At 43.5% G+C, this 22,207-nt stretch overlaps 1 protein-coding gene across 3 annotated transcripts in view; it reads right to left on the bottom strand.

Moving 5' to 3' along the window:
- Nucleotides 1–2,952: 2,952 nt before the first annotated feature.
- The window catches only part of CNBD2 (cyclic nucleotide binding domain containing 2), a 57,296-nt gene continuing 38,041 nt past the window's right edge, over nucleotides 2,953–22,207 (bottom strand). For all 3 annotated transcript variants that reach the window (XM_072800820.1, XM_072800818.1, XM_072800819.1), the window contains 4 exons: nucleotides 20,388–20,562; nucleotides 18,281–18,401; nucleotides 10,942–11,105; nucleotides 2,953–3,302 (listed from right to left, as the gene is read on the bottom strand). In XM_072800820.1, coding sequence (XP_072656921.1) covers nucleotides 2,984–3,302; nucleotides 10,942–11,105; nucleotides 18,281–18,401; nucleotides 20,388–20,562 — 779 coding nt within the window. In that variant the 3' untranslated portion in view covers nucleotides 2,953–2,983. The remainder of the gene's footprint in view (nucleotides 3,303–10,941; nucleotides 11,106–18,280; nucleotides 18,402–20,387; nucleotides 20,563–22,207) is intronic.

The following is a 22,207-nucleotide window of genomic DNA, read 5'->3' as shown; positions in this document are numbered from 1 at the left end:
AAGCTTTTTGAAAACCTCTTTATGTTTCTTGTTCTTAAATTCTTCTATCTGCTAAATGGTGGCTTCAGCAAAAGCTCTGTTCTTCCTCTGCAACCTTCAAGACTCCCAAAGCCCAGCCCCCACCATCTTCCCTCCCCACACGGTGCCCTTACTTCAGAGTTGTCCCGGTTTACTTCCTCACCTGCCAATCGCCTAGCAAACAAGTTCTACCTCCTGTTCTGGAAGTTTTTTCTCTCACTTCCCAGCAAGTGGGACCTAGAGGTCAGCATGAATAAACTCCTACATCTTGCCGTACATGTACCACCTCTTTTTTCTATCTTTCTTTCTTCTTTAACCTTTTTTCCAGTTCGTGTACTATCTCTTTTAATCCTCAACAGCCATTGGGTGGCAGAGCTGGGATCTTAACCCAAAGGTCATCAGACTCTGTCAGATGCTTAGCAAGATGTCTGTCATAGAATAAGCACTCAATAATTTTCTCACCTGTCCTCTGGTCATGTCATGTCTGCTCAAGAATCTTCAAGGGCTCCTCATTGCCCAGAGTAGGGGTCAGAAAACAATGGCCAACAGGCCAAATCTGGCCTGCCACCTGTTTCTCTAAATAAAGTTTTATTAGAACAGTAAAGCTGCTTTCACCCAACAGAGTTGAATACTTGCAACAGAAACTATATGGCCTGAAAACACCTAAAATAGGGGGATTCCTGGGTGGCTCAGCAGTTCAGCGCTTGCCTTTGGCCCAGGGCATGATCCTGGAGTCCCAGGATCAAGTCCTGCTTTGGGCTCCCTGCATGGAGCCTGCTTCTCCCTCTGCCTGTGTCTCTGTCTCTCTCTGTGGGTCTCTCATGAATAAATAAATAAAATCTTAAAAATATATATTTATTTATAAAATCTTTATTTTATTTTATTAAAAAAAATAAAGATTTTATTTATTTATTCATGAGAGAGAGAGAGAGAGAGGCAGAGACAGAGACAGAGGCAGAGGGAGAAGCAGGCTCCATGCAGGGAGCCCAATGTGGGACTCGATCCCTGGTCTCCAGGATCACGCCCTGGGCTGAAAGCGGTGCCAAACTGCTAAGCCACCAGGGCTGCCCAAATAAAATCTTAAAAAAAAAACCTAAAATATGTATTATTTGATCCTTTATAGAGTTTGCTGACCCCTGGCCTAGAGAATAAGAGGAAACAGAGGCTGCCTCTCGTCCTCTTTTGTATCTGCTATGAAGCAATTATAAACAAAAGTAAATAAATTTCAAATGAGTGAACAAGATGTCCATACCATCATCTTGGAGCCACAGCCCTACATGCAGAGATCCCTAAATATAGTCAGACGCCCCGATTTACCTGGTCCCCAAACAGTGCCACCTCATCCGTGTAGGTCACAGACATCCCGTTCAGATCTGCTGCAGACATCTCAGACTCCTTGGCCATCTGGAGCCATGAGAGAAGTCAGAGATGATTAAGCCCACTACTTTGCTACTCGTTTACGTTCACATCCTCTTTCTTTGCTGCACAACATAAAAAGTTTTCTTTTAAATTCAACAGACTTGGTGACTCAGTCAGTTAAGCGGCTGATCCTTGGTTTCAGCTCAGGTCATGGTCTCAGGGTCCCGGGATCGAGCCCTGAGTCGGACTCCAGGCTCAGCCAGGGAGTCTGCTTGTGTATTCTCCTTCTCCCACTGCTCCTCCCCCTGCTTGCACTCACTCTCTCAAATAAATATTAAAAAAAAATAAACTCAACAAACAAAATTATAATACTGAATATGCTTTCCACTATACTCACCTCTCCTGAAGACCATCGATCTTGTCCAATTTGCTCACTTTGCCACTGGGGAAACAGGTGCAGGAACAGGACTCCAGGGGCTCAAGGGGGTCCAACAGCATAGAAACAGAGCCAGACTCTCCAGAGCTCCTGATGCCCAGCTCAGGGCTCCAGTGTTCCTCCTAACCTGCTCCTTGTAGGGCAGGTGAATGTGTGGGTCAGGAGTGATGGGTAGAGGATGGCTCCTGTCTTTCCTGGCAGCCCCAGGCCAGGCTCATGTGGTGCTGTGGCCTCTACCAGGCCCCCCTGGTGCTCCCAAACCTAAACTATGAAATTTCCTAAAGGAGAGAGGTGATTTGGCCCAGTGCTACCAGAGTCGGCCCAGGACACTAACAGGCAGCCATAGATTTGGGAGAGCCCTCGGTAAGTCCAACCCACCATCTCCTTATCCCTGGCCTGCCTCCTCTCTCTCAGGATGCTGGCTCCCCATCCTTGCCACCAGGATACCTGCTGCTGTCACACTGCCCATCAGTCTCTCTAGTTCCTTATGCTTCCCCCAACCCCCTCCCACCCATCAGGCCTTCTCCAGTCTCTGGCAACGTCCTGCCAGAGGGGCTTGATGAGCCCTGGCAAACCAGCAGCCTGTAGGCCCAACACAGCCCACGTAGATGTTTTGTTTGCCTAACACAGTATTTCAAAAACAATTTGAATTAGTTGCTTACATTTAAAAATCAGTAGGAATCATCTAAAATATTGGGTTTCTTAGTTCCCTTGAAAAATCTAAGACTGGCAGTACCAGGCCTGCATTATTTCCTGGCATGGCATCAATTGAGGATACAGAGCAGCTGTTCCATCTGGATGGCGAATGTGTGTACCAGTCCTCACCGTTGCCTGTTGCCTGCCCAGTCCTCCTGATGCACTCTTTTAGATGACCAGCGTGGCCTCTGGGAGGCATTTGAGTTTGTAACCCCAGTCTTGCTCACTTTGATCAGAGCCCCTCCATATCTTCCACCCATCTCACCAGATAAGACCCTCCCACCCTGGGACACCCCCAGCCTCCTGACTGTCCACTCATTCAGCCCCACAAGTATCAAGGGAGAGAGTGTCCCAGCTGCTGCCCCCAAACATCTCTCCAAACTCACAGGCCCCAGGAGCCCTGACTCCAAGCCCCACAACTCCCATGGTGTTCACTCAGGAAATAGGTAACCAACCCAACATCTTTTATTGGGTCTAAACAAGGACCCCTGCATTCTTATACTGAGGCAGGAGTTCTTGAATTTTGTATCGGGGTGCTGTGATGGCTTGGACAATCCTTAATGGGGGGAGGTACTTCTGGGGTGCCATGAAAATGGGATAACAAGGTTTAGTCTCCTTGTTGAAGCTACACAAATCCAGCATCAGAGACTTGGAGCTGTAGATCTCTTTCTTCTTGGGCCTGACTGGGATGAATGGTGGACGCTGGCGAGGCTTCACCAGCAGCCGCACTAGGTCTTTCCGAAAGATATTCCAGGTATTCTCCTGAAGGAACTTCTGGCACATAGCTTCATCACTAAAGGTGAGGCACAGATGCTGAGTTTCCCACACCAGCTCCTCTTGTCCCCCTGCCCCTCCAGACTCTCCTCCTGCTACTCTTCTAATTCCTAAACACAGTGTGCTCCGTCCCAGCTGTGTGCCTCTTCCCAGACCCTTCTCTCTGCCTTTCCACACTTTCTTCCCCTAGAACTGTGCTGCTCCATGCAGTGGCCATGAACCACATGTGGCTACTGAGTCCCTGATGTGGGCCAGTCTGAATTAGAGATGTGCTGTGAGTCCAAAAATATGTACCTCAAAGACTTAGAGGTACAGAATATAGATCTCAAAGACTTAGAACAAAAACAAATGTAGAGATACTCATTAATAATGTAAAAACAAATGTAGAGATATTCATTAATAATGTTCATAAGTTGGTTACATGTTGAAATGACAGTATTTGAGATGCACCGAATTCAGTAAAATATATTTTAAAGATTAATTTCATCCATTTGTTTTTACTTCTTATAATGTAGCTACTAAAAAGTTAAATTATGTAGGTAACCATTTATCCATCAAGGAAACATAAGGCAAAGCCACAATGAGACACCACTTATGCCCACTAGAACGGCTATGATTAAAAAGACAGATAAAGATGTGTTATGAGGTGGATATTAAACAGGGGTTCTGGGGGATCCCTGGGTGGCTCAGTGGTTTAGCGCCTGCCTTTGGCCCAGGGCATGATCCTGGAGTCCTGGGATCAAATCCTACATTGGGCTCCCTGCATGGAGCCTGCTTCTCCCTCTGCCTGTGTCTCTGCCTCTCTCTCTGTGTGTCTCTCATGAATAAGTAAATAAAAATCTTTTAAAAATAAATAAATAAAAAATAAAACAGCAGTTCTGGTATATTGCTGATGGGAAAGTAAACTGGTGCAGTCACTTTGAATAAAAGTCTGGCAGTTCCTCAAAGGTTAAACAGAGTTAACCTGCAACCTAGCAATTTCACCCCTACAGTATATATATACCTGAAAGAAATGAAAACCTATGTCTATGCAAAGCCTTGCACAAGAATGTTCATAGCAGCACTATTTGTCATGGCCAAAAAGTGGAAACAACCCAAACATTCAACCACTGATGAATAGGTAAAGTGTGACATATACGTGCAATGGAATATTATTTGACAATAAAAGGGAGTGAAGTTGGGGGGCCTGGTGGCTCATTTGGTTAAGTGTCTGACTCTTGGTTTCAGCTCAGGTCATGATCTCAGGGTCGTGAGATCCAGTTCCGTGTTGGGATCTGTGCTCACCATGGAGTCTGCTTAAGATCCTCTCTCTCTCTCTCTCTCTCTCTCTCTCTCTCTCTCTCTCATAAACAAACAAACAAATAAACAAGATCTTAAAAAAAATACAAAACTTTTTACAATGGATAAAACTTGAAAGCATTATGCTAAGAAGCCAGTTGCAAAAACCACACGTAACATGATTCCATTTATATGAAATGTCCCGAACAGGCAAATCTATAGAGACAGAAAGTAGATTGGTGGCTGCCTTGGACTGGTCTTGATGCCCTGGCTCTACTGTGTTACCTTCTCTCATAGCATACATGAGGGTAGGGAGAGTGGGGGAGAGAGAGGAGGCTCAGCACTCATTGGCTTATTTCCTTCTAAGACCACAGCAAAGGAACAGCATGTTCCATTTCCACTCACTTGCCCATGTTCTCACCTAAGCAAGAAAGCCTAATAAGTCACTAACAAGTTAAAACATTCTTCCAGAAATACGATATTGACCAGGGCAGAGTCAACTTTGATCCATAGAAAACAACTTAATAAAAAACCCAGAGGTCAGCATAGGCCATTGGCCAGTCCTGTTGGTCTCAGTGGTGTGCCAAGGTGAGCTCCTCTCAACTCAGAGGGATGATTATATGCACCTCTCCTCAACCCCATGTTCAGCAACATCAGGTTGGTAGGTGGAAATTGGCCATGGTGGAAATATATACACCACAGAATCAGTAAACCCTTCAAATCAGACTTATCTCCTACTCACCTCCCAGAGACCTGATTGTTAAACCTTCACCAGCACACTACCAGATATTCTCCACTTCAAAAATTCAACCAACTCCCAATTTCATAAAAAACAGCAATTATCTATCTAACTTTGACTTAGCACTTCTTATGTGCCCAGCACTTTACCTGTTAACCCATTTAATCCTCACAATTCCCCATTTCACAAACTCAGAAACTCCAGTTCAAAGATGCTACAGGACTCACCAAAACCTATGAGGGGGAAGGCATGTGATTATAGATTCTTAGGAGGTCCTTTATTTTTTTAGGGGGTACTCAGAGTCCAAAACAGACAAGATTCCTCATGTCACCTCCTGATACTGATTGGTCATATTGATTTCTTGTTTTTCACAAAACAGGGTCACTCTTCTTCTAAAGGCCTCATCAGCTTGGGACAGGGCTTACAGTTCCAATCCCTGCCTTACTTGAACTGGAAGTTTCATCTGTCCCTGCAGGCTGTAAAAACTTCAGGCCATGATGGCCTTGGCCCCTAGCTCTGCCCACCCTCACTGCAATCCCATGCTAGATCACACTCTTTGCTTTGGCTCTTAGGCTGTACTTCCTTTTGGCCCTCAGAGATTTCCCTTCTCTTGGGAACTCAAATATTGGTTACATCCTACACAGTGTTCCCTGTGCTTTGTAGGGGGGGAGGGGTCAGGTTATCTAGCCTGTGGCATTCACAGGACAGGTGTCACGGCCACTGTGTGATCTTCAGGATGTCATGTCCTCTTTACCGAGCTTCACAGTCCTCAATTAAAACATGGAGGATTTGAGCTAGATAATGGATATGCTTTCTGCCTGCTTTAGCAGTCTAGAAATCATGAGTTCAACAGTGAATGAATAAGCCAGAAATCTCTCTGTCAGCATTGCAGATCATTGCAGTGAAGCGCTGACCGCGCGGCACAGATGCTGAGAGCTCAAGCATCTGCCACCCTCCCAAGTCTACAGAAATCTCTTCTGAATTTCAATTCAACAGGCATTAACTGATACCCATCACACGCCAGGCATCATTTGTGGATCTAATGCTCCTAAAATCCATTTTTTAAAAAGATTTTATTTATTTATTTGAGAGAGAGAAAGAGAGTGCATGAGCAGCAGGGAGGGGCAGAGGGAGAAGCAGGCACCTCACTGAGCCGGGAGCTCTGGCCAGGCCGTGGGACTCCATTCCAGAACCCTGAGATCATGATCTGAGCCCAAGGCAAACTCTTTAAAAAAAAAAAAAAAGATTTAATTTATTTATTCATGAAAGACACAGAGATAGAGAGAGAGAGAGGCAGAGACACAGGCAGAGGGAGAAGCAGGCTCCATGCAGGGAGCCCGACGTGGGACTCGATCTCAAGTCTTCAGGATCAGGCCCTGGGCTGAAGGCAGCGCTAAACCGCTGAGCCACCCGGGCTGCCCCCAAGGCAGACTTTTAACCAACTGAGTCACCCAGGCACCCCCTAAAATCCCTTTTTGAGTAGGTACCTCTAACTAGCAATTTTCTATATTGGTTATACACAGGAATCGGAGAATTGTGGCATCTTTGAACTGCAAGGAACTACTAGTGTTTCCCAACTTATTTTTCTCACAAAACAGCCGCAATTTGGGCCATATCTACACATGATCTATTCTTTAATTTAGCAATAATTTTTTTCTTAATTTTGCTTAGTTTCTTTTACGTAAATGTTTACAGTGGCTTTAATCTAAGCTACAAGATTTGTCAAATCATGAGTTTAGTGAGCTAGTCATTTGATTTTTCTAATTCACACTAGAACAAATACCTAGCTGTTAAAACTAAAAGTGTCAACCTGTAGACCACTTAAAATCATCTTATACATCTTCTGTGAATATGGTCCATACTTTGGGAGACACTGGTCTAATCTCATTTTCGTGTTTTGCAGAATGGAGTCTGAATTCTAGTAGAGGGGAAATGACTTATTCAAAATCATACAGACCCCACATCAAATTCTCTCACATACTTATTGGACATGGCTGCAGTAACTACAGATCTGCTTGCCTTCACAGCTCCTTTCCTTACCACTAGAATCACTTGCTTCCACACCTGTCAGCAAAACCATGTCTGATCACAATATCACCGTAAGAAAAGAAAGAAAGGGGGAAGGGATGCCAAATTGCATAATCGGTATGATCTCCACTATGCAACTTTGTGTGCCCGAATGGTAAATGCATGTTTGGCACATTTCCATTTGGCACATATCCACGTAGCAAAAACAAAATGCATGTGGTAAAAGGAAATACACAAAATGCTAACTTGGGATTGTTGCAAGAATGCAAATGGTTCTGGTTTTCCCCTTTTCAAATGTTCAGTATTTTCCAGTTTTCTGCAATGCAAATGCTCCATTCATTCATTTATTTATTCAACACCCATTGTGCACCGACTCTGTGCTGGGTACTACACAGGTAGGTGTCAGACATGAAAGGAAGATAAAGCCCAGTCCCTGCCTCTATGAAGCAATTAATCAAGTGATGGGCAAAAAAACAAAAAACAAAACAAAACAAAACAAAAAAAACTGTACGAACTACCAGCTCTAAAGAGCTATGATTCAGTACAATGGTCAATTACAGAGCTCTGTAGAGAGCATTATAAGTGTACAGAAAGAGGTAGTTAAAAAAAAAAAAGAAAAAAGAAAGAGGTAGTTATGCCAACCTAGGGTTAGCCAGGGAAGGTTTCCTGGAGGAGAGGAATCTTAAAGAATGAGCAGGAGTTTATCAGGGAAAAAAAGAGGAGAAAGACTGGGGGATGGCATTTCAGGCAGAAGAGCCAGCACTGGCAAAGTCAAGTATATGCAGTGTCAAGTACATGCAAAGCCCAGGAGGCAATTTGCTTGAGCTGTTAGAGCAGGTTACCGGTGACTGGAAGTGCTGCAGGGGAGTTGCGGGGTCATCCCATGAAAGGCCACACCTGGCAGTGAGTTTGCACTTTATCGTATAAACAATGAGATGCCCCTGAAAGGGTTGAAGCAGGAGTTTAACCTGGCCAGATATGGGTTCTAGCAAGAGCACAGTATGCAGAAAGGATCTAGCAGGGAGGAAATGGAGGCAGGGGGCCCAGTGGTAAGCCCAGAGGCCCCAAAGTGGGGGTGCAGGGTCATGTCACCTAGGGAGGTGAACAAGATCCACTGAGGTGTGTGAAAAAAATAGTGGGGCTTCATTTATATTTATCTTTGTGTTCTTAAAGATCTATTTTGGTATGTCCATAATGTATATATTAGTACAGTAATATATGTAAATAATAATAAATTAATACATGCTATTCATATTTACGTTTTCTAAGAGGTATACACTCAAACACTTTTTAGTAATAACTGTGTGAGATCAAATAGTTTTGCCACCGTTGGTCCAGTTAACTTTTACATAAAAAAAATTAAGAGGTTGTTTTTTTTTGTTTTTTTTTTTTTTTTGCATTACAGAAGTAGTCATTCTGGAAAATTTGAAAACTAGGGAAAAGTAAAAAAATCTTTTTATCAAATCTTTCAAGATAGATATTTATTTTTTAATTATCAAAGTAATATATCATCATTACAAAACATTTGGCAAATAAAGGAAAAAAAGCCCACTTGGAATGCCACTATCCTGATAAATTTTGGGGGGGGGGCAGAGAGAGAGAATTTTTTTAAAAAGGTTTTTATTTATTTATTCACAAGAGACAGAGAGAGGCAGAGACATAGGCAGAGAGAGGAGAAGCAGGCTCCATGCAGGGAGCCTGACACAGCACCCTGGGATCCTGCCTCAAGCCAAAGGCAGACTCTCAACCACTGAGCCACCCAGGCATCCCAGAGAGAGAGAGAGAATCTTAAGCAGGTTCCTCACCCAGAATGAAGCCCAATGAGGGGCTCGATCTCACAACCCTGAGATCATGACCTGAGTCAAAATCAAGAGTTGATGCTCAAGTGACTGAGCCATCTAGGTGCCCCCTGATAACTTTTAAAAAGTATTTCTTTTCACCAAACTATGGACAGAGCCCAAGTGTCCATAGACTGATGAATGGAAAGAAGATGTAGTATAAAAAAAAAAAAAAGAAGATGTAGTATGTGTATATGTATATATATATACACATACATATATATACATATATACACATACATATATATATATACACACACACATACATATATATATATACACATACATACACACACACAATGGAATATTCTCAGCCAGCAAAAAGAATGAAATCTTCCTGTTTGCAATGACATGGATGGAGGTAGCATGTATCATGCCAAGTGAAATAAGTTAGAGAAAGACAAATACCATATGATTTCACTCATATGTGGAATTTAAGAAAGGAAACAGATAAACAAGGGCACCTAGGTGGCTCAGTCAATTAGGTATCTGCCTTCAGTTTGGGTCATGATCCCAGGGTCCGGGGATTGAACTCTGTGTCAGGCTCCCTACTCAGCAGAGAGTCTGCTTCTGCCTCTCCCTCTGCTGTTTCCCCGGCTGTGCTCTCTCTCTCTCTCTCTCTCTGTGTCAAATAAATAAATAAAGTCTTAAAAAAAAAACAGATAAACACATGGGAAGAGGGGGAAAAGGAGAGAGGGAAGCAAACCATAAGAGACTCTCAAGAATAGAGAACAAACTAAAGGTTGATGGAGAGAGGTGGGCACGGGATGGGCTAGATGTGTGATGGGATTAAGGAGGGAACTTGTGAAGAATCACTCAATTCTACTCCAGAAACCAATATTGCACTGTATGTTAACTAAGTAAAATTTAAATTTTTTTGAAAAAGGGACACCTGGGTGGCTCAGTGGTTGAGTGTCTGCCTTCGGGTCAGGGAATGATCCTGGGGTCCTGGAATCAAGTCCTACCTTGGGCTCTCTGCGGGGAGCCTGCTTCTCACTCTGCCTGTGTCTCTGCCTCTCTCTCTCTCTCTGTCGCTTATAATAAACAAATAAATCTTTTAAAAAATAAATTAAAAATTTAAAAAGTATTTATCTTCCCTCATTATATAAGCAATGCATACACACTGCAAAAACAATTAAATATGAGAGGAATATATAACAACAACCAGGAAGTACTTTTTAGTCTCACCTTCCAGACAGAATGACTCTTACAAATTTGGTAACATCACAGATGTCATCATTTTTGCTTTTTCCTTCTAGGTTTTCCTCTTGTGTTTTATAAAGGCATAGTCAGAGTATATATGCAATTTTGCATCCTGGCCTTTTCATATATCATTATATCACCTATTTTACCCTCCTCCTACAGAGTCCTTAGACTTATAATTTTTTTTTTTAGTAAGACAGTTACAATCTATGAAAGAAATACGCCACAATTTCCAAATGATCCCCTTAGTGTGATACGTGTGGGTGGTGGTAGTGGTTTTTCTCCCTATCGTGAATATGGCTGCTATGAACATCTCAGCGCATGTAGCTTTTCCCATAAATTAATTATATAAATTCATAGTTAGACCTTTACTTCAAAAGATATAGCCCTTGCAACATAATAGTAAAATTATCATCAAAGGAACTGAGACAATTTAAGTACCAACAGCTACCAGTTTCATCCCCTCCCTTTTCAGCATTTCATATGAGCACCTTTTTCTTTCTTTTAATAAATAATAGGTGAACATTTATTTATTCAGTCTGGTGGAATGCATGCACATTTCCAGCACTGACCTGGGGTACTTGACCTTGAACCTGGACAACTTCTCCATTACTTCACTGTCAATCAGTTCACAAAATTTGTCTTTCCTCATCCGTATCACCTCAGCTCCCAGGCTCACGAGGATCAAGGGCCGCATGTCACACTGCTTCTCTGGGAGGAGGATCTGGTGAAGGCCCTGGGGGATGGAAAGTCTGACCTCAGAGACTGTCCACACCCACCAGCAGATCATCTAGATGGGGAAAATGAGGCCCCAAACAGAAGGGGATTCCATCTGGGGTCATTCTGCAAGTGATGAGGAGAATTCTGTCTAGGGCTCCTGCTGTTGCACGACACCAAAGGACTCCAGCTTCTGGGATTAGAAGAGCCTGTGAAGACGGCACTTTGTCCATGTTCCGTCTCCATGCAGGCTCCACAGGAACCACACTCGGGCAGTTCCTCTTCAGGGGACAGCAGTTCACAAGTTTTCCCTGATGTCCAATCTCAACTATTGTGCCAATTAAAGCCATTCCCTCTTCCTCAGGATGATAACGGAATTTGAACAGCGAGGCTTCCTCTTCTAAATCCCCCCTTACGGGCACCTGAGTGGCTCAGTGGTTGAACATCTGCCTTCAGCTCCGGGTGTGATCCCGGGGTCCTGGGATGGAGTCCCAAGTTGGCCTCCCCACAGGGAGTCTGCTTCTGCCTCTGCCTCTCTCTGTGTGTCTCTCATGAATAGATACATTTTAGAAAATCTTTAAAAAAATAAAACTAAATCTTGCCTTTCACAGGCACCACACCCTCCCCCATCCTTTTGGCAGCCCTTTGCTCATGTGTCCCCACTGAGCCTCCATTACCTTCTCTGTCTCTCATAGACTTTAGGGGGGTTACTGGCCTCCTCTCTGCCGCTCAGTTACTCCTCTGGCTTCCTGGCCATGATGATGACAATGATATGACAGCAGTATTTCCTGAGCATTCGCTATGTTCCAGGCCCTCTTGCTGCCACCTGCCATAGGTACTAACCCATTTGAAACTGTCACAAGCCCCAACGAGATGGGTCCAATTGTTATCCTCATTTTACAGAGGATGCTGCCAAGGTTGAAAACCTGTCCAACATCACACAGTAGGGAAGCAATAACACTAGGATCTGAGCCCAGGGGGTCCGTCTTCAGAACCCATGCTTCTAAGCACTATCCTCTGAGGCAACTGAGGCCCAAAGAGGTTAAGTAACTTTCTCAAGGATAGAAAGAGGTGGAGGCAGGATTTGAACCCAGTGAACTATTCAAAGCGCACTGAGGGCAGGTACTCTCATACACCTACAACCCATCCCTTCAAATACCTTCCCACGACATGCAGGATAGATGAAAACTCCTCCCTGTGACCCCAAGACCTGGGCTCTCTCACCCTTGCCGGACTCTCCAGCCTGGCCTCATGCGGCCCTGCCTTGTTTACTCTGTTGCAGCCATGCTGCCCTCCCTTCCAGCCCTCTTGACACACCAAGCTCCTTCTGGCCTTAGGCTTTGAGCTTACGGTTCCTCGGTCTTCTATACTCTTCCCACAGGTCATCCCCAGCTTGTTCTTTTCACCATTCAGATCTCAGCTTAAACATCATCTCCTCAGAGCCGGCTTTCTTGATTGCCCCTTTTAAGAAGCCTGTCCCCTGCCCCAACCCAGCTTTCTATTCCATTCCTAAAAGCAATTTGCAATACTTTATGTGTTTATTAATTTGTCTGTTTATTGTCTGTCCCCAGATTAGATCATAAACCCCATAAGGGCAGGAAGGATGTCAGTTTACTTGCCCACACTGGCATTTTGAGCCATGACTAGAGCATGGTAGATGACCTGCATGAGTGCTTAGACGGGGTCACAGAACATTCGGGTTAACACACCCAGGTGAATGTCTTCATCTTCTTTTTTTAAAGATTTATTTATTCATGATAGAGAGAGAGAGAGGCAGAGACACAGGAGGAGGGAGAAGCAGGTTCCATGCAGGGAGCTTGATGCAGGACTCGATCCTGGGACTCCAGAATTGCGCCTGGGCCAAAGGCAGGCGCTAAACCGCTGAGCCACTCAGGGATCCCCATGTCTTCATCTTCTAATAAGGACACAGACTCAGGTAAAGTATTTGCCCACACAGCTGACTAATTAGAAGCAACATGAAGGGGGCACCTGGGTGGCTCAGTGATTGAGAGTCTGCCTTTGGCTCAGGGCCTGATCCTGGGGTCCCGGGATCGAGTCCCACATCGGGTTCCCTGCATGGAGCCTGCTTCTCCCTCCTCCTGTGTCTCTGCCTCTCTCTCTGTGTCTCTCATGAATAATTAAATAAAATATTTAAAAATAGAAAGAAAGAAAGAAAGAGAGAGAGAGAGAGAGAGAGAGAGAGAAAGAAAGAAACAACATGAAGATAAGGACCCCTGCCCCCACCCCAATCTGCCATATCCCGTCTGCCCGGCCCACGGCTCTGGCCTGCCCAATCAGAGGCCTCAGCCTGCCTGTTCCCTGGATGAGTGGTTCCCCTACTCCTCCTCGCTCAGAACAGAGGCTCTCCTCCAGGTCCCAGCCTCTCCTGTTTCTAAGACCCACCCAGCTTCACATTCCCCAGTTAGCAAATGTGATCTCCTAGGTGAATACAGGCCCAGCTGTCCCATTCACTCTCCTACAAACGAAGCCACGGCCTTGAGAGCAGAGAGAACACATCCACAGGCATTTTCATCAAGAGTCATGTTAACACATATTTGTGGGGGGCCTTCTCTGTGCTGGGTCCTGTGTGACAAATGAGGCAGCCTGGTCTTTGCTCTGGCCCCCACCCAAAGCCTTCGAGGCCTTCCGAGAGAATCAGGGCCAAGGTCCCCACTCCAACACTGCAGGCCCTCCACGACACAGGCCTGGCTGTTCTAGTGGCACGTGACACAGCCTCTACTGCTGTCATCATCGACCCCACCAGGCAAGGCCTTTCTGCCCTCTGGTGCCCTCATTCGGCCCACCTGGCATCCCCAGCTACTGCCTGGCCCTGAGTGAGGCTGCATTCCTAGGCCAGGCCCTGGCCTCAGGAGCCCTGTGTTCGGCCTGAGCGCCTGCCTCGGAAGCGTTAACTGCCCTGAAGGAAATGGTGAGCGGCCTGGAAAGCACATCACCTGAGGACTGTCTGAAGGAACAGAGGATGTTTTAATTGAATGAGAAAATAACTACCTGGGCATTGACACCGTGCCTGGCTCCGAAACATTGCGTGAAAAACAAAACGGCATTCTTTAAATAATCTAAGGGGTCATCATTGGGCAAGGAAAGATTTCTTCTGTTTTGTTCTTGGGAGGGTGGGGTAGGGAAACGCTGTGGGAGGAGCTACTTAAAAGGTGCAGGAGGCAGAGTTTTGCTGAAGAAAAGGAAGAACTTCCTAAGAGCTTGGAAATATTCCATCAGCCTTGAGGGGGCACCGTGCCAGGGGCTGGGGCTCCCTTCTGGTCCTGTGCTGGCTTTCCTGCCTCTGAAGACACACAGTCCAGTGGGGCAGGAGCATGAAGAGACCACCACACTGGGGGGTGATAGGCATGTGAGGATGACCCTGGAGATACTGTAACTGAGGAAGAGCATTAAGGGCATATGGCGAGGGAGTAGCTCTCTGGACTATGATGACTGCACAGTGCATGATGACCGCACATGAGGCTTCAGAAGACAGCCCCTCCCCGGGGCTGGTGGAGGCCCACCCCCTGCCCGGCTTCCACAGTGATCAATTCATGGCCAAATGTTTCATCCATGCATTCCCCACCCTACCAACCTGCCAACCATTGGATAATTTTTTTTTTTAAGTAGGCTCCATGCCCAGCGTGGAGCCCAACATGGGGCTTGAACTCATGATCCTGAGATCATGACCTGAGCTGAGATCAAGAGTTGGACACTTAACCACCTGAACCACCAGATGCCCTGGATAATTATATTGTTAATAGACTTTATTTTTTAGAACAATTGTAGACTTAGAAAAATTGAGAAGATAGTACAGAGTTCCCATATACCCCATACAGTTTCCTCTGTTAATTAACATCTTACATTAATAGGATACCTTTGGTAAAATTAATGAACTGATATTGATTGATACACTATTATTATTATTAATTCAGATCAAGGAGTTATTTAGATTTCCCCTTTTTACCTAATGTCCTTTTCCTGTTCCACAATCCTATCCAAGACACATATTCCATTTATTCTCTTATCTCCTTAGGCTCCTCTTGGCTGGACAGTTTCTTAGACTGGCCCGGTTTATGATGCCCTTGATAGATATTAAGGAGTACTGGTCAGGAATTTTGTGTGACACCCAGCCATTAGAGTTTGTCTGATTTTGTCATGATTAGACGGGGGTTGTGGTTTATTCGGAAGAGGACTTCCGAATGGAGGCAAAGTATCATTCTCATTACATCACGTCCCATTTCATAATATTAAGGGACATACTATCAACACAATTTAGCTGTGTATGTTGGCCTTGATCACCTGTCTACACTGGTATTTCTCAGGTTCCTCTATTGCAAAGTTACTCTCTCCCCCCCACCACCCTCTTTCCATACTGTTCTTTTTAGAAGGAAATCACTATATGCAGCCCACACCTAAGGAGTGGGGAGTTATGCATCCTCTTCTTTAGGACCAAGTATCTATGTCAATTATTTGGAATTCTTCTGCATGGGAGATTTGTCTCTTCTCCCCTATTTATTAATTTGCTCATTATTTGTTCATTTTACATGTACGTACTCAGGAATGTTTACTGTTACTTTGAGGTATAATCTAATACTATTTTATTTTGTTGGTTAAATTGTTCAAATTGTTCTAGCTTTGGCTAATGGGAGCTCTTTCAGTTGGCACCTGTGTCCCTTTGATATGCCTGCCTCCGTATAGGGTTTTTCCCCCCAATACTTCCTAACTCCCGAGCACTACGAAATGCTCCAGGCTCATCTTGTCTATTTCCTGCCCTAGTCTTAGAATCAATCATTTTCCAAGGAGCCCTTGTTCCTCTTAGTGAAGAATAATATTAGAAACCAAAGTCTGGGTGTTAGGTTTGCTCATTGCTACTGGAGTGTCATTTCTTTCAGGCCCTGTCAACTGACAAAGCAAAAGATATATGTCGATATACATATCTATAAATATTTCCACGTGTAACCATCTGTATTTATATTAAGCTAAACAGGAGTTCATACTGATATCTTCAATGAATCTGTTACCACATGGATCATTCTAGCCTCCTCCTTGCTTCTCTGCAAATTTCTACTCCAATGATGAGAAACCTAGCTGGTGTCATCTGCTGAATTGATCCATTCCAGTACACATGTATTGCAGTATCAGAACTGTGAAGCATACGCCCATGGGAATGACATTATCAGCTAGAGTACAGTGCTCATGTGCAGTTCCTTTGGCTTTCAGTTGTGCAGACCACAGTCACTTCCAGTGTCACACCTCCAGCGATACATAGGTCAGCACCTTTTTCTCTCACCCTCTTCAGGGACTGTTTCATACATTTGTAATATCATTAGATGCTCTTGTGACAATCTGCATTTCCTTTTGCGATCCCCTGCCACCTAAATTACTTTTTTCTTTAACAAGTTGTATACATTAAGGTTCACTCTTTGTGCTGTGTAAAGTTCTATGGGTCTTATCAATGTTTAAGGTTTTGTATCTTCCATTATAATATCATACAGAATAATATTGCTGTCCTAAAAATCCTCTATGCTTTATCTATTTGTCTCTCCTCTTGAATTCCAAACCTCTGATGACCACTGATCACTATCTCTATAGTTTTTTTTTTTAATTTTTATTTATTTATGATAGTCACAGAGAGAGAGAGAGAGAGAGAGGCAGAGACACAGGCAGAGGGAGAAGCAGGCTCCATGCAGGGAGCCTGACGTGGGATTCCATCCCGGGTCTCCAGGATCACGCCCTGGGCCAAAGGCAGGTGCTAAACCGCTGCGCCACCCAGGGTTCCCTATCTCTATAGTTATACCTTTTCCAGAATGTCATATAATTGGAATATACAACACTTAATCTTTTCATATTGGCTTCTTTCACTTAAAATATTCATTTAAGTTTCCTCCATATCTTTTTCTTAGCTTGATAGTTCATTTCTTTTTATTTATGAATAATAGTTCATTGTACAGATTTACCAGTTGGTTTATATTCACTTTTCCATGTAAATTTTAGAATTGGTTGCCAATATCCACAAAATAATTTTCTGGGATTTTTATTGGGATTGTGTTGAATCTGTACATCAATTTAGGAAGAACTAACATGTTAACAATAGAATCTTTCAATCTGTGAACATAGTCTGTTTCTCCATTTATTTAAATCTTCTTTGAATTCTTTCATTATACTTTTTAAAAAAGATTTTATTTATTTGAGAGAGAGAGAGAGCACAGCAGGGGGGAGGAGCAGAGGGAGAGGGAGAAGCAGACTCCCCACTGAGCAGGGAGCCCAATGTGGAAATTGATCCTCGGACCCTGAGACCATGACCTGAGTGGAAGACAGATACTTAACCAACAGAACCATCCAGGCAACCCACAAATTCTTTCATTATAATTAATAGTTTTCTTCATGTGACTCCTGAACATTGTTAGATTTATACCTAACTATCTCATATTTGGTGCTATTATAAATGTAATTGTGTTTTTATTTTAAATTCCAATATTCATTGGCTTCTACCCTCTGATCTTACTGTAATAATTTATTCACATCAGGAGGGTTTTTTTATTTTTGTTTTTGATTCTTTGGATCTATCTAGATTTTTGATCTAGACAATCAAAAATCTGCAAACAATGACAGCTTTATGTCTTCCTTCCCAAATATTTTATTTCCTTTTCTTATCTTAATGCACTAGCTAGGTCTTTTAGTACAATGATGAACAAGAGTGGTAAGAGGGTGGGGCACCTGGGTGGCTCAGTAGGTCAAGCATTTGCCTTCAGCTCAGGTCATGGTCCCAGTGTCCTGGGATTGAGCCCCACATTGGGCTCCCTGCTTAGCAGGGAGTCTGCTTCTCCCTCTCTCACTCCTCCTGTTTGTGCTCACTCTGTCTCTCTCTCTCTCTGCCAAATAAATCAATAAAATCTTTAAAAAAGAAAAGAGTGATGCGAGGGTACATCCTTGCCTTTTTCCTAGATTATTTTAAAGCAAGTCCCAGATGTCATATCATTTTATCTGTGAGTCTTTTGATATGTAGCTCCTAAATATAAGGACTCTTTAAAAACAATAACCATGATACTGTTATCATATCTTTAAAAACCAACAATATTCCTTAATATCACCAAATATAGAGCGGAATGTTTTTAAACCTTTCCTGTTATTACTTAACACTCACAGCCCACCATGTTACACATATATCATGAGTGAGGCTATCTGCACACTTACCACAGGTTCTCCTTCCTCCACAGTGTGGATCTTGATGTAGGTGCCCACTGCAGCCTCTTCAGGGAGATCACCATACTTGGTTCTGATCATGGAACACTCAAGCGAACAAGGACGCCTGGATCTGAAATTTGACAGTTTGTTAAAGAAAACTCATTTGTCACACAGCCAGTTCATAAGGCCCTGGACAGTCAGCCCCTACTCTGCCTCACAGTGAAACTTCCCCTCCCTGGAGAACTCACACTGACCCCAGAAAGTGAGAAAATGCAAATCAGGCCCTGGAAGAGACTATGATGTCAGGAACTGGAGAAGTTTAATAGGGGGAAGACTAGGAGAGAAAGAGATACACCCCTTTTAAACACTTGAAGGCTGTTGTTATGTGGAAGAAGGGGCTGATGAGCTCATGCAGCTGAGCCAGACCAGATGGACGAGAAGTCTAGGCTGGCTGACGGATGCTCAACATGGGGAAGAAATCTCTAAATCAGAGCTGTCCAATAATTGAACAGACTGCTTTGACATTGAGTCAGCTCTGTGCCCCCTGGGGACACAGCAGAGGTTTGGGCTCTCCTTCTTGGCAGGAAAACAAAAAATAAATGGCTTTGTTTCTTTGTTTAAAAGACAGGTTTCCTTGGGCAGTCTGTAGATTCTGTACTTTGTTCATGTTGGAATTAATTTTATACAGCAATCCTGTTGTGTTTTCTTTGTCTAGGTGAGGTATAAGGAAGAGACAGGCTATGTTAGTTGGATTAGAGGCAGGAAAAAGTTGTCAGCTGAGAATATAGCTGATATATTCACCCAACTCATAAACTCACACAACACATAAACAAGGCAGCCTACAATTCTCACCCCCCCCGGGACATGCCCAGCATGGTTTTTATTCTTCTGGGTCCAATATGTCTCTTCTCCTATACTGATTTACAACAGAGAAATTGGGTCTGTTCCAACCCTACCTTCAGAAGAACTGGGACTGGGACTTGAAGCACTGGATCCCTTGGAAAGAATATCCACTAGAGGGAATAACAACTCAGAAGTCATGGGATGCTCCTTATGGAGGCCAGCAGGCTAGAAATGTTAATAGGCAAAGGACTTGAGTGTAATGGTACTTTGGGCAGCATGGAGATTGTGACACTGATGTTATTAGTATCATTGTGATATTTTAATTTTGCATTTAATGGTGGTGGTGGGGGAGGTGTTATGTTGCTCTGGGCCCAGCGTTGAGCTATATCTCTAGGCAGGTACCACTGAGTGTCCTTTCCTACTCCTCAGCCTCTCTGGGTTGAGGCAAAAGCTCAGCCCTCATTGTGTATTCTTATTTCAGCCATAACAGTCGTACCAAACAACAAAACTGAGCATTAATCAGCTGCTTAGGTTTGAATCCTGGTTCTGCCACTCCCTACCTGGATGACCTCAAACAAGTAAGTTAGTCTCTCTCTGTAGTTTGGTTCTCTCACCTGAAAAATGGGACTGATAACTATACTTACCCCATATAGTTACTGGGAAGATTAAATTAGATAATCCAGTACCAGGCACAGAATATTCCACAAGTGTTAGCTATAATTACTATTATCTTATTTAATTGCTGGCTTATGACGATACTAAGACTTAATACTATTATCTACAGAGAAGAGAACTATGGCTTAGAGATGTCAAGCCTCTTGTGCAAGGACACAGAGCTAAAATAAGTGGCCAAGCCAGGACTTGGACCTGGGTTGAAGTGACAACAAAGCCCAGGCTCTAATCTACTGCCTCCTTTAGATGGGTAGAATTTTCTGAAGAGGCTCAGAGTTAGAAAGGTCCACTGACACACAGACCAAGTATCAGAGCCAAAAGATCTGCCCTGCCTCTCCTTCTTCATATGGGTTCCCTAAGAAAGGAAGAAGCTAACCACCTAAAGTGATCCTGTGCATTACAGGCACAGAATGCAGCTCTTGGGTCTCAAATCTAGGATTCTCTAGGCTGCCTTTTATATATACTCCAACCTTTGGTGTTGAGCGGTGCCTGCTACCTCTGACCCCTCCCCAGTATCCCTGACATTCTGCCCTTTTAAGTCATATCTCCCTTTCAACCAGAATCTGGACCCTTCCTTCTGCAAGGAGCTAACTAAGCTTACTTGATCTTTGGGCCCAACATCTTTGGAAGAGTATTTCCGGTTTTAATCCTCCTACTGAAGCTGGTCCCCTGTTGCTCCCAGGAGTTCTGGAGATGCTTCAGTTTCAGAGAGCTAAAGTCCTGTACAGGATATGATTTGATCTGGAATTCCTTAAATCTCTCCACAGGAGAAGGTTCTGTTAGAGAAAGCACAGAAAAACACATTAATAGTTCTTTGCATATATGAGGCCTGTGCTGACAATGGTGAAAGGTATCCCCTACTCATCTGCCTGGCCAGGCTGGTGCATGAGCAAATAAGGAAAAGAAAAAAGGAAAACACTGTGGTTTCCATGTATTGTCTCTCTCTGCCAGGTCCTGAGCAGAGCCTTCACATACATTACATCCAGACAAATGTCACTGGCTCCATTTAAGAAATCAATGAGCATCCAAGAGTTTAAGTCACCCAGAAAAAGGCTGAAGCTTGGATTTAACTCAAGTCTACCTGATTTAAAGCTCATAACTTTCCACTAATAGATCATATTTATCTGGGACTGGGGACAGAGGCCGCAGTAAGAGCTAAAGGAATGATGAGCCATAAAACCTTGGATGAGGTAATTTTCTGGAGCCTTCATAGGATTATTATAAGAATTACAGATCAAGGGCTCCTGGGTGGCTCAGTCAGTTAAGCCTCTGACTCTTGATTTCAGCTCAAATCAGTCTCAAGGTCCTGGGATCAAGCCCCACATCAGGTTCTGTGCTCAGCATGGAGTCTGCTTAAGACTCTCTCTCCCTCTCCCTCTGCCCTCCATGCCCCCACCTCATGCACAGTCTCTCAAATAAATAGTCTTTTTAAAAAAATAGATCTTTAGTGTTAGAATAAACTATTAAAATCAATGTTAATAAAAACAAATCCAAAATGTACAAAAAATAGGCCTAAATTAACAGAACACATATAAAAAGCCCTGAATAAACATTTTTGGAAGGCTTTTTTGTCAATATCCATCAATATTTTAAGTGAGCATGGCCAGTATGCACTGGATTGATTACTTGATTCAATAATTCTAAGAATTTACCCAATATTTCCTTGTATAGGGATGCAAAGATAAACATACCATGAAAATCGCCCCAGCAAGGTAATAGTGAAAAATTGGAAATTACTCAAAATATCTATAAAAGGTCATTGTTTTAACTAATTGTGGTATATACATACAGTAGGATAAAACTCAGCTATTAAGATCTAAATACAGATCTAAAAAAAGAAAGAAAAAGAAACACAAATCTATACTTATGCTTCCAGCCAAATGGACTAACAGGGACTAGACTTACTCTCCCACCTAAAACTACTAAAAAAAACCTGGGATAAATGTATGAGAAAATGGCTTTCAAGACATTGGGCATAAGGTCATGAAGAAATCATCCCTGCAAGATAGAAACAAATGAGGTAAGCCCTACTATTGCCCAAGCTTACTGCCTGGAGGTTTTCCAAGCCATGTTGCAGGGAGGGGGAACCCAGGGGGAGCCCAGAAATTTTCCTGAATTGATGAGACAGAACTGAGAGTTTGGGGAGGACAAGGCAATGAGAATTCACAGAGCACAGTACCTGAGAGCAAAGAGCTGCGCAAAGAAAGAACTCTGAAGATCAAGGCATAATAAATGGAAACATATTCTATATTCATGGATTGGAAGACTCAGTATCATTAAGATATCAATTCCACTCAAAGTGAGCTATGGATTCAATGCAGTCCCTATCAAAATCTCAGTGACTTTTTGCAGAAATGGAAAAATCCATCCTAAAATTTTTATGAAATCTCAAGGGACCCCAGATAACCAAAACAATCTTGA

The sequence above is a fragment of the Canis lupus genome, chromosome 26, assembly GCF_048164855.1.
Source record: "Canis lupus baileyi chromosome 26, mCanLup2.hap1, whole genome shotgun sequence".
In the NCBI taxonomy this organism is placed as follows: domain Eukaryota; kingdom Metazoa; phylum Chordata; class Mammalia; order Carnivora; family Canidae; genus Canis; species Canis lupus.
The sequence above is the reverse complement of the archived record's forward strand: the minus strand, read 5'-3'. Positions and strand labels throughout refer to the sequence as shown.